This window comes from Lissotriton helveticus, chromosome 5_1 (assembly GCF_964261635.1).
Source record: "Lissotriton helveticus chromosome 5_1, aLisHel1.1, whole genome shotgun sequence".
Classification (NCBI taxonomy): Eukaryota; Metazoa; Chordata; class Amphibia; order Caudata; family Salamandridae; genus Lissotriton; species Lissotriton helveticus.
Window position 1 is genome coordinate 716370495 of NC_136065.1, and position 13374 is coordinate 716383868.

At 45.2% G+C, this 13374-nt stretch overlaps 1 protein-coding gene across 3 annotated transcripts in view; it reads right to left on the minus strand.

Annotated features, from left to right (window-relative positions):
• PIK3AP1 (phosphoinositide-3-kinase adaptor protein 1) overlaps positions 1-13374 on the minus strand; it is a 1822514-nt gene that overhangs the window by 932941 nt on the left and 876199 nt on the right. For all 3 annotated transcript variants that reach the window (XM_078643124.1, XM_078643125.1, XM_078643123.1), the window contains exon 9: positions 10-205. In XM_078643124.1, coding sequence (XP_078499250.1) covers positions 10-205 — 196 coding nt within the window. The remainder of the gene's footprint in view (positions 1-9; positions 206-13374) is intronic.

Sequence of the window (13374 nt, forward strand, 5' to 3'; positions counted from 1 at the left end):
TCTACGTACAAAGATCTTCGGATGTATTTTCAGTTGTTAATCCGACCATGGACTCGTAGAAGTCTTCATTACAGCCAGGGTTTAATGAACATTTCATTAGCAGCTCAGTGGAAGCACCAGCCATAGGTTCGTATATAGAATCGTCATCATCTTCCTCTTGCATCATCTCTTCTTTAAAATGTGTCTTTAACATACCTATTGTTTCCTTTCAAAACCAAAGAAATTTCATTGGTGACACAATCTGTTCAAACAAGCAGCGATCCATTAACTGTGACACAAGCTCATAAACAGTATAAGCTTCATAGACTTGAATTACCTTTCATATAGCCTTAACGCCTGCCGTAGCGGGCTCTACTAGCCATTAAAGGCCCGTTCCAGCGCTAATGACCCCTGCTGAAGGCGAGGCCCTTTAACAAGTGAGCCAGCCTTTAACGGCTGGTATAGCCCAGCTACGGCAGGCTATGAGGCTAGTAGAACATTCCACAACTAGAAGGCAGAATGTTCTAACAAAAAAAACAAAGGCCTCAGTGAGAATGAGGGAATTGAAATCGCCTCTGGCTCACTGAGGCCTTCGTTCACAGCAACACCTGTGAACCACAAACATTGGAATGTTGGAGCTCCGGACTTTTACCGGTCATTAGAAGCCCAGAGCACTCCATTGTCTTCAATGGAGCTTTCAACATTCCAATGTTCTAAAGAGTTTTAGCATAAATTTCATGCCATTACACATACACATTTCCCTATCGTACATTAATTTCTCTCTATATATATATTATAGGTTACACTGCTATTAGAGAGAATGTTCTCAATATGTATCAACTTTGAAACGTAACCTTCAAACATATTTTGTGGCGGTTGAGCTTAATTTTGTTGTTAATATGGACTATTCCATTCAAGGGATTGTGCACATTACCATCTATCATACAGGTCATCCATTTGCAGGTCTGATCTTTATCAATTGAGTATGGCCTGACTAATTATTAAAACTTTGCTTTTCATTTAGTTACCCCTCTCAGATCACTTCTGATCTTCTTTCGCTTTATTACTTTAACAGTCTCAAAGGAACTTAGGGCATTATTATGACTTGGCGGTGTGACAGCAGGCCGCCACGCCAGCGCCCTGCTGCCGCGCCACCGAAGCCATAATAAGACCATACTCCGAATTCCAACTGGAATCCAGTTAGGGCAGTCTTGCAGCAGCTAGCCCACAGCAGTGCAGTGCTAAGGCTCATATGTGAGCCTTAGCAAGACACTGCAATGGGAACTCCATTGCCCATTCCTGCAGGGCATGGAATGTCAAGTCCATGCCCTGCAGGAACTGGGGGTGCATGTATAAAGGGGAGCACTATGTGCCCCCCCAGCATGCATCCCCGTGGCACAGAGGCAACACGAGTCCCTGTAGGGTCTCCTTTGTTTCCTCACCACCACACTTTTCATGGCGGGCTCACCTCCATGAAAACTGTGGTAGTGAGGAAACTCCAAATATGCTTGGTGGTGCCGCAGCCGCACCACCAGCCTATTAGGGGCCTCCGACCGCTACAAGACTGCCAGGGATCACGGATCCCTGGCGGCAGCAGTGGTCTCATGGTGGTCCCACCACCCAACTGGTAAAAGGATGGTCGTACCACCAATGCAGCAGTAACAGCATCGCCTCAGTGGGCTTGGCGGTCCATTGGACAGCCAAACTAAAAAAAAGGCCCTTAGTATTTCATACCAAAGATCCGCTATTGGCCCTTTCCATACTCCACAAATGTCCTCCTCCCGTAGCGCAAGTCTCTCTGATCTGGCCCATTTCTTGACCTCACTCATTCACCTAGCAAAGAGTGAGACGTCTCATGCCCTTCAAGACATTGTAAGCAACCCACATAGAGAACACACGTGCTAAACCTAGGTATCTGTTATCTGTTTTTTGGGGTTTAGGGCAGTGGAATATCCCCAACCAGCATTCTTCAGACTTATGAATTTGGTCCCTATTCAGTCTTTTTAGGTGTTGCCTTGTAATCCTATCCCAGTAGCAACTGATGAGCGGACAGCTCCTTACCATGTAGAAATAGTCAGGGACTGTAGCTGCACAGCTGGGCCATGTCAGGGTTTCTATTTCAAGTATATTATTAACATTTCTGGGATTCTAGATGTATCTGGTGTAAGTAATTGGACTGGAGGTACTAAAATTGGTTATTCCTAGATAGATGACATGCGTACATTAGGAAACTTAACCCTATCGTTGTCCTCGAGTTGTTTTCCTATTTTATTTTTCCAATTCACTCTCGATTTGTTTAGGTTAATTTTCAACATTAGCGAAAAGCAGCGTTCCCCCATTTGGGGTTCGTCCCCTTTAGCACACCCAATGTCCCATTTATGAGGGGTAACCCATCTTTATTGATCTAAATCAAACATTCACCAAAGTTCAATTGCAATTTTTTTTTCAATGGTGATATTCAATGTACATCATCCCACCTAATTTAAAGTCATACTTCTTCATGTCCTGTTTATCCACAACAGAAGTGTTTTTTATATCATCCCATCCCATGATGCAAGACTGGAATACAGGGAATGCGTGATCCCCTCTATATATGTAGTTTTCAACATTGCCATCAAGGTTTAATCATAAATTATAAAAGGATACATTTGGGGAGGTTCCTTCATTTTGATTCCCCATGTATGGTCACACCATGCACTACAGTGCTAAACGGTGCAGAATGGCTAGGGTTTAATAAGGTTTTCAGTTTGATTTAACTATAGCTTCATTTTTTGGGGCAGGCGGAGCCTGTGTGGGAAATGAAAACCATTACAAGAGCACTATAAGGACTTTAATTGTAATTGTAAGTGCCACATTCAGGTTACTAAAGTACAAAGTAGGTTTGTCAAATGCAAAATAGGCTAATTGAGGCTAAGCTTATTGGTCATACAACATATGAGCAGGATGAAAGAGTAAGTTTGGTAGCAATGAGCTTCTATGAAATGATAATAACGATAATAGGAATAAGAATAATGTTTTATCTCGCATTAAATAAAAAGGTGCAAGCCTTGAAACAGATATATAAACGTGCAGGGACTCACTATCTCAGAATATCAGTTTACTACTAAAAAGTGTCTGTACTCTTCCATTAAAATCGTATAGCCTGCTGAGCAGTACCGGTACTCTTCCTCTTAAAATAAAGAAGCACAAGTACTGAATTCCTAAATACTCGCTCATTTAAAGCACTGACCTTGTGTTATTAATACCACCTTTAATTCTACTCAATTCATCAGTCAGAGAAGGATGGAAGACTTAGTTGGCCTTGCCTGCTTTCAAACTTAGAACTGGAAGATCAAACTAACCCCTCAGAACAATTTGGGTGCGGTATTTACCATACCTGCTAATTACTATTTCCCTAGGTTGTGGTATTTACAAGGTTTGGTAAACATCTCATATTTCAAGATTACATCATGAAAATGGGGCATAATTTTAGAGTAATTTTTTACACTTCATTTGTCATCTTTTGTGATTTTTCCAGGTCTTTCCCCTGATAAATTGGGGCAGGTTTGACCTGTTGGAAACTATCAGGGCAAATATGTATAGATTTGGTAATTACCACACAACGCATTTTTTGATTCCTATGCAAACTCCTGTATGCACAGGGATGTGAATTTAGCCCTGAATGGGTATTGAATGCCTAAATCTCAGCAAAAAGCTTTTAAATCACTGAGATATCTTACTGTACATATGTAAGATGCAGATCACAGGTTTGATTCATTACAGAATCTGCTTATTCAAGACACAGTGTTTTATGCTTCAAAGTTAATAAAGTGAGAATGAATTATGATTAGGTAATAATAAATGTACACAGACTGTTTTATGTGAAGTGCTTAGCTTGACACTATCTAGAAAAAGATACTGCACATATTACCTTCTAATTCCATAATAGCAAGCATATGTAAAGGAAAAATAGTAATGCCTTGGAGCATAGACATACTAGATCATTTGTTCAAAGACTTTTGAATTGCCAAAAGACCAGCATTATTAAGTGCCCCAAATGAGTATTAATGAACAAATATGCTACAGAGTAAAAAAAATCAGGCACATGCATCAACATTTGTTGCAAGCGCAAACGGTGCGATTCGCAAAAATCAGCCATTTGGGCCCGCAAAAAAAGCCTTTTGCGATGCATCAAAGTGTAAGGCACTCGGAATTTAAGGAATCGCAATTACAATAACAAGACAAAACTCATCAACTCAAATACTTAAAATTCTATCTAATTACGTTTTTAAATAATGTGTTATATATTTTTAAAATTCCATTATATTAATTAATTGTTAATTTCCTCATCCCCCTTACAGTATGAGTTGTACTGAATATATTACAAGTTTGGATGGAAGGTAAGTTTTATGTTGACATTATATTACATTCTTTTAAATGTTATTATTTACATGAAACAAAAAATTAAAATTAAAAACAATATTTGAAATGTTAAAAACAATATTTTACATTGAAAAAATATCTAAGCAGGCAACACATTTGAAAGTAAATGTGTAAATAAAATGTAATTTAGTTTATATTTGTCCCTATATGTTGTTATTGTTACTGCCTGACTCCACTGATTTCTAAGAGCTTTGTTGCAGTACCAGTGATTGGCCGTTAGAAATGTTGGTCTCTAGTTGGCAGTGGTTCACACCCTGCCCAAGGAGGTACCCTTACTCTAGTCAGGGTAAGGGGATTACACAAAGCAAAAGAACGGTAGATAGAAGGTTATACGCTTGCGCTCAATTGTCATAAGTAATTATGAAACTTTATGAGGCTGCTACTAGGGATAGAGATGACGTCTATCAAACCGTCACCATTAAATGTAGAAATCCACATCCACAAAGATATACACGTTGTATCCCGAGCAAATCAGAACAATCGTATTATGCAAATTATTAGTCCAAATGAAACATTATAATCCAAATCAGTGTCAATCTTCTTCTTGCATGTTCAAAACAGCATCCTTTTGAGTTCTAGCTAAAACTCAAAAAGATGCTGTTTTGAACATTAAAGAAGAAGATTGACACTGATTTAGATTATAATGTTTCATTTGGACTAATAATTTGCATAATACGATTGTTCTAATTTGTTTGGGATACAACGTGTATATCTAAGATTACACACCTAAGATAACTCCTGCTCACTCCCTTGGTAGCTTGGCATCAGCAGTCAGGCTTATCTGAGAGGCAGTGTCTAAAGTATTCATACACACACACAGTAACACAGTGAACACACTACAAAAGTACTACAAACCAGTTTAGAAGCATAGTCAATATTTATCTGAATAAATCAAGACCAAAACAACAAAAATCCAACATACACAAATCAAGATATCACTTTTGAAAAGCTCATTTAGAGGAATAGCTCTTAGAAATCAAATAGCTCCAACATCGTGATTGGTACTAATCCAACTGTCCGGCAGCGAACTAAAAGGAACGCAGGCCAGCTGTGGAGTCAAATTGACCCCGGTTACAGTACCTTGTAAGATGATGAAAAACAAAGATGTTGCACAGCTTCAGGGAGGTGAGGAGTTGTTCGTGCCGGTGCGGCGTGGGTTCCTTACTGCCACAGGGGTGGTTAGGCGTCAGGTCCTTAATGCTAGGCAGGGGAGGTGATGTGTTGGCTCCTTACTGTTGCAGAGGAGGTATTGCGACATTGGTGGTGATGCGTCCGTTCCTTGCGATGGTGTAGGCTTCAGAAGTCAGGAGGTCGCAGGCGTCACTTATATTCTCCACGGTGTCACGGTTGAAGCCCCGGCGTTGGCCGGGCTGGGAATGCCGTGCAAGTCGGCGCAGTGCATCATGCTCTTCATGAGCGGTGCCCTCTGCTCCGGTGCAGGCAGCAGCCTTGATGACGGAGTCACAGTCCATAAGTTGCTGTCATCAGCAATACCAGGGCTGCGGTGTAAGTCAGGGCGGTGTGTTATGCTCTTAGCAAGTGGTGCCCTTGGCTCTGGTGCAGGCAGGGGCATCCCTGACAGTGTTGGGGTTGCTTTTGTTGGGTTGCAGCACCAACCACACGGTTCAGGAACCGGATTTGGCATCACTTGACAACCAGGACTCCCAGTAGAGATTTTGCAGGTGCTGTTAGCAAGATGCAGGTGAAGTCTTTGGTAGCCCTGAGACTTCTTAAGAGGAGGCAAGCACACACAAGCCCTTAGAGAATCTTGCAAGCAGTAAAGAGAAAGCAAAGTCCAATCCTTTTTCTCCTAGGACAGAAGCAGCAGCAGCAGGCCAGCACAGCAAAGCACCCAGCAAAGTGGCAGTATCTACTGACAGCAATCCAGCTCTTCTTCCTGGCATAATGTCCTGAACCTGGGAGTGTTCTGAGTATATGGTCCAGTACTTATACCCATTTCAGTCTTTGAAGTAGACAAATTTCAAAGGAAAGTTTTTGTGGTGCACAAGGCCCTGCCTTTCCCTGCCCTGGCTACAGACACACAATAGGGTGTGGAGACTTCTTTATGTGGGGACAGGCACATCATGATTCAGGTGTCAGTGTCAACTTCTCCCACCACTCTAGCTCTGGAAGACCCATTAGGCTGGTGATGGGCCATTAGGATATGCACGGCCCACGTCAGTTTCCTTTGTGTGACAGTCTAGAGTGAATGCACTAACAGCCCAACTGTCATCCTAACCCAGATGTGTATTCAGCAGACAGGCAGCGGCACAGAATGGATAAAGTAAGAAAATGCCAACTTTCTAAAAGTAGCAAAAAAAGGAGTTAGGCCCAAGGGACAAAGAGTAAGCAGGGCCAAATAGACTTTGAACACAAAAGATTAGCCTACCCTTGATATATTTGGTTCTTGCAATTACTAAAAGCAAAATAGATAAACACGTTTCTTCTGTTTACCATGGAAATTTAATTATCAATCCATTCATTATTTTCTATTTTTTGAAAGCGTATTCATATGTGGAAAAAGGTTAACATTGTCATTTCAACTTCAACCCACATAGCAAAATACTGTGATTGGTTAAGAATAAATTATATCAATAAAGGACATAAATCATAATCATAAACAATTTCCTTACAAAAGTGAAGTGATATTTGTCAAAACACATATATAAATTGATCGAATATTAATTAAAAAAACATGACATGAAAAAATAATTTTCAACATCATTTGTCACATCAATACATTTTAAGCAATAAAGTTTTTCAAACAAGAAAAGACCAGTTTGTCGGTTTCATGTGTGTGTAAGTCACCGCGCCTCGGTGTACTACGAGGCTTATGCCGACGCGTTTCGAGTCCAGGTATTAAATCACCAACCTCTCTTCAGGGCTTTACTATTCTGATCTATAAAAAATGTTTTGACAAAATTGTGATTATTAAAAGGAAAACCTCTCTCTAGAGATCAGAATAGTAAAGCCCTGAAGAGAGTTTGGTGATTTAATACCTGGACTCGAGCCAGAGGTTCGAGAATTGCATTTTGAACAACTTAAATTAGTACTATTTTTCATACTCCAAAACCCCTTTCATGAATAGGGCCCAACAAATCCAAGTATCATAAATTACAATGTAATGGTATTACAGATGGCCCTGAATTATGCTGCCGTGGAGGACAGAATTAGGTTGCTGGGTTGATTAAATTCAGCAGCAAGGAAAACCAAAAGCAAATTATGCTGCAAGTATGCAATATCTGTTGGAGTTAAAACAAGCATTTGCAATGCAATAGGTCTCGCATTTGTTACATTTAGAGCTGTTAGCGTTGAAAATGACAATGTTTTTTACTTTTGTTTTTATATGTGCAGTTGAGTAATTATATTTGCATAGCGCCATTGCCATTGGTATGAAAAAGAAAAAGTGAAAAACATTGTCATTTTTAACACCAACAGCTTTAATGAACAAATGCAAGACCTATTGCATTGCAGATGGTTGTTTACCTAGCCATGTTGCTGGTGCAGTACCATATGTGGCATGTTGCGGGTACCTCTTTTGCCCACATATGATATTGTGGATAATGAAACTTTTATAAAGTAATTTACTATGCGAAGTCTTCCAACAAGCCACTGTACTACGGTATTTCAAATGCCCACGTCTTTTATGTAGCAGGCTGAAATACCATAACCGAAGTCCAAAGAGAAATACCTTGTGCAAGGGTGCCATGGGACTAATGCAGGCAAGGAAATAGCTTCTCTGACACCCGCTTAGGTAGTAAAATATAGCTGCACTGCGGTACAGTGGGCCCCTTGCATGCATGAAGCCAGGTGCAGTTTCATCTGTTGCACTAGTAATGATTTTTTTTATGGGCGAGTGACTGAATTGTGGAGATCCGGAGCAAAGGGTGAAGAAACTCCACTTAGGGTAGCACCAATGCAATCTCCACTGTGAACGCGTTGCCATGACCAGTTTTATAACATTAACAACTGGTAAATCGTAATCTAACGTGCGGGTGCCGTGCTTGACACTGAAGATGGGGGTGGTGATGTGGCTAACAGTACTGAGTGGGCGGGGAGGGAACAGAGGCTGCTTGGGCCCATAGCCTCCTCTATGATATATACATCACAGAAATAATGGTGGATGTTGGACCTGGCCCTTTTGGCAGGTTCACCCCGAAACTTTTTGCTTTTTCCCAGCCTGTTTCTGTAACCTGGTGTTGGTGATTTTAGGCCTCTGCGCACTTTTTCACTGTGGTACAGTCTAAAGTGCGTGAGCTCTGTGTGTGTGGTGAGAGTGACCTGCCCTCCCATAGGAATTCATGGGGAATATGTGTGACCATGGTAGTTCCTGATGTATGGGGAGTGCAGGGCCGAGTTTGGTATGTGCAAACTCGTGAGATTGAATACTGCGCAATGATGTATGCAGAATGGTTGTGTCTAGTGTGGAAGAGCCACTTCTAGAAGTTGGCATGTTAGTGTAATTTGTGTCTGGCGTGTGATTGGCTGGAGCTGGATAGTGAGCCTGGCTCCTGGAGTCAGGATGGGTCTGCCCCGGTGGTGAATGGAGAGATTAGCATGCTGATGTGAGGGAGGGGTACACCTGGGACCTGAATAGGGCTGGTCCTTCCCTCCACAATACTGGATCCACCCCCTGTGGTGCGTCTGATGTCCCTAGCCTGGCCAGTGCAAGGGAGTTCCCCATAACCAGTTGTAGCTGGTTCTCACATTGCCTGCACCTTGTAGACATAGGACTTTGCTGTATAAAAAGGGTCCTGTGACACCCAGACGATGTTCTTGTTTCTGACTGGAATCAACCAGGGGTGTGCTGCTGCTGGGGCCCAGGGGAAGGCTTGCCCCTGGGCCCTGCCCAGCCCCTGGATGCCTGGAGGATTTTCCTTGTGGGGGAGCTGTTTTGCCCCACCTTTGCTGCCCAGGACTCTATTAGACCCTTTGCCTTGCTTTCTTTGCCTTTGCCCAGGCTTTTTGTGGCCTAAGCGCCCTGGGAGCGCTTTTTGAGGGAGAAGGCTGGTGACTTTGCTCTGGCGCTTGGAGAGGGCTTCTATGTGTGCCATTGCAGCTCGGGGCTGCTGTCTGGGGATCCCCCCGTCATGGCTGCCTATTTTGAGTGGTGTGGAGCTGCAGGTGCTCACCCTGCATTGTGCCCGACTTCCGCTATTTTTATATTTTATTATACGGGAGCCCACCCCGTTTATGTGCTCCGTAGAGAGTGCCCACCTCGCTTCTACATTTTGATTATCCACCGAGGGAGCCTACACCTCGTTATGCCCAAAAAGAGTTCACCGCCGCAGCCCGGGGGAAACGCCGGAAAGAGAGGTCTGGCCCGCCGCCTGGTTGTGGGCGGGGCCGGGAGGAAGTTGTTTCCGCTTCCCCCTGCCTGGGGGAAGCCATTGTCTGCCTTTCCGGTCTCCAGTGTGGAGAGGGAGACCGGAGATGCTGCCGCCGGAAGAAGAAGTGACGTGCTCCCGCGGCCTGGGGCTCCCATGAAGTGGAGAGAGCCCCGGGGCCGCCAGCAGAGGGGAGCGGAGGTATTGCGGGGCTCCCATGTCCTGGGAGAGCCCCGCACCGAAGACGAGAGATTGCAGCCGCAAGAGGAGATGGTGCTGGTGTGGAGGGGGCGGGCAGCACATTGACGGTGCCTGCCCCTCCGCGCTGGATACGAGGAGTCTCCCCCGCCGTGACCCCAGGAGAAGTGTTGCAGTTGGAGTGCCTACAGCCTGGTGAGTGGGGAGGCCGCGGGGTGTGTTGTGGTTGGTGCCTCAGGGCACCAGGGCAGTGCTGATAAGTCTGGAGCCGCACAGCCTTTGCGGGCCGCTCCAACGTGGGGCACAGAGTCAGGGCGGCCCCGGTTGCACAGTGGGCCGCCCCAACGTGGCAAGATGGGCTTTAGGGTGCCCGTGGCAGTCAAGAGCGGCCCCGTCTTGCAGCGGGCCGCTCCTACCTTCGTGGGCATGGTGTTTATGGAGCCTAGGTGGCTCCCTCGCCCCCCCATTTGTTTTCCAAGCCAGATGGCTCTGTGGGGACATGATGATTTTAGGAGCCTGTGCGCTCCACAGTGCTTGGGGGCCAGGTCTGTTTCATTAAGTGTGGCCTGATTATCTCAGGAGCCCGTGCGCTCCATGGGAACATCTTTATTTACAGAGCCCCGTGTGGCTACAGCCTGCGCATATGTGTTTCCAGAGCCAGATGGCTCCGTTTGGCGCAGTTTAGTTCTAAAAGGCTACTGAGAGCCCATGGCATACTTGTGACTTTCACAGCTGCCCAGCAATTAGAGGGCAGCTGCCCCGTGCCAAGGGAGAGAGAGTCTCTGAGAGGGACAGAAGTGGCACAGAGGTGCCAGGCCTTCTACAGCTGCGCAGCACTTAGTGCCTGCTGCAACGTTTAGGCCCTTGTTGTCCCAGCTGACCAGCAAGTAGTGGGCAGCTGCAACGTTTAGGCTTGCGCCGGTGGCGCACCCTTGACTGGCGCTGCGTTGGCAGCGCGCCCTGACATTATGGACACAGGGCATTTGAGCCCCTCCTTGAGATGGCCAGTTGGCCAGGGGGCTGGTATATGGATAGGGCGCAAGGCCCTAATATGAGTGATATGTGCTTTAAATGTGGTGCTAGGAAATGTAATGCATCTAGTATGTTTTACGCACCAGGAAAGACATGGCTTAGCAGTTCGGGCTGGACTGTTCCCATGAGGCACAGGGTCAAGGCTGATTTGCATATGGCCATGTCTGACCTAGGGTGGTGTGGAGTGCACAAAAACAATGGATTTAGGCCCAGATCTCTGTACTGGGCTGAATGTATGACATTGTTCTGCATTCTGTCCATCAATTGTTGTTTTTGCATTTGTCACCCCGAGTGGGATGGGTATGCTTTTACCACGCAGTGCCTTTACGACGCAACTATTACAACGCATAGCGCTGGGGGGCGCTCTAGGATAGGGAATAGATTTAATTTATTATCCAACACCTTCCCTACTATACACGGGGACTGGAGTTGGAATAGTAAATTAAACTATTCACTATCCAGCACCCCTTAACGCTATGTGTTGCAACAGCATGCGTTGTAAAAACTGCGATGTAAAGGCATGCGTTGTAAAACCATGCGTTGTAATGTCAAACATCCGGTATGCTCAGATGTGAGTCCCATGCTCTCCACACCACTGGAGTCAAGCTATCCAGGCTGATGACGGCTGATAGCCAGAAACCGGTCCTTGGATGCTTGATTCCGGTCCAGGAAAGACATGGCTTAGCAGTTCGGGCTGGACTGTTCCCATGAGGCACAGGGTCAAGGCTGATTTGCATATGGCCATGTCTGACCTGGGGTGGTGTGGAGTGCAAAAAAACGATGGATTTAGGCCCAGATCTCTGTACTGGGGTGAATGTATGACATTGTTCTGCATTCTGTCCATCAACTGTTGTTTTGCATATGGTCATTAGTATTGCGTAGTGTGTACCTACATGTTACCAGTGGTTACTGGTTGTGATCTATAATTATTTGGTGTGACAGTTATTCTAAGTGTTGATTCTGACAGTGGCCCATGTGGCCCTGTCCTGGTGTAAATAAACCCTTGTGAATATTGCCCGTGCCAGTTGGCACAATGTATATTGTGTGATTACTATCTGATGTGTTTTGACAATACAAAAGTTATTTTTATATAACCTTGTGTGGAGTTCCTTTTGTGGTGTGCGTAGGATGTTGTTGCTGTTGTGTGCGTGCGCAAATGCTTTACACATTGCCTCCGGGATAAGCCTGTCTGCTCGTGCCAAGCTACCAAGGGGGTGAGCAGGGGTTATCTTGGCGTGTGACCCCCTTGCCATGACTAGAATGGTGGTTTCTGCCTGGCTTTGGCGTAAACCTTAGCCAACCAGAAATCCCAGTTCTAACAGTGGACGATTCTTCCGCGCAATACCAATGTATCTGGAAAAGCGCTACTAGATAAAAATTCTGCATAGGTTTTCCTACATGGCCGGGTTTGATTACAGTAAAAAAATATTGGGCTTAGCTGTGAAAATCTTATTCAATAGATAAAAGAATTGGATAAAGGCAGACTGTAAAACTATATGAAAAGTGAACATTGGGAACAATGTTTACATAAGATTACATAACAATGAATAATGCTTTGTGGCTGCAGACGGCTTGTAGCCTGAGGCGCTTTCTTCATAGCTCAGTGAACACGGCCGGAAGGTGGGAGGCCGAGGACACTCCAGACACTGAGCAGAGGGAAGGGAGCCACCCCCGACGGGGAAGACGCTATGAGCTGGAGAGAGACTTGCGCGAAAGTGACAGCGGGAGGAAGCAGTTTATTAAGAAGATCCCGCTGCTGAAGAGTTGGATAAAGGCAGACTGGAAAACTGTGAAAAGTGAACATTGGGAACAATGTGCACAAACTCGCCTAGAGTGCCTCGAAGACAGATCCGTCTGTTAGGCGCAGCCTACTTTGCCTCAGGAGCCATTTAGGTTTTGTTCCCAGTAAGAGCCTCGCTCGTGTGTTGAGTATGCCCAGCTGGGGGTGTTGGTCCTTAGCACCGTGAGTGGTGGTGAGCAGGAAACGGCACTTGTTTATGCAAGGGATGGAGCACTGCAAGAGCTGGCTGATGCCTCGAGAGACGTGGCCTGGGGTGCAGTGACTTCAGCAAGTTTGAAGTCAGTCGGGCTACTCCATGCCACAGCCCACATTGTCCGTACCTGTAAACAGAAAAAAAAACTGCTGCACGACGGATATGTTTAAATTAAATAAGGTGAACCCGATGAGCGCAAAAGCACAGTAAGAGGCAGTAATGGGCGGGATGAAGAGCCCCTTGATGATAGGCTGTGCTCTGTGGCTGCAGATGGCTTGTAGCCTGAGGCGCTTTCTTCACAGCTCTGTGCACACGGCCGGAAGGTGGGAGGCCGAGGACACTCCAGACACTGAGCAGAGGGAGGGGAGCCACCCCCGATGGGGAAGGCGCTTTGAGCTGGAGAGAGACTTGCGCGAAAGTGA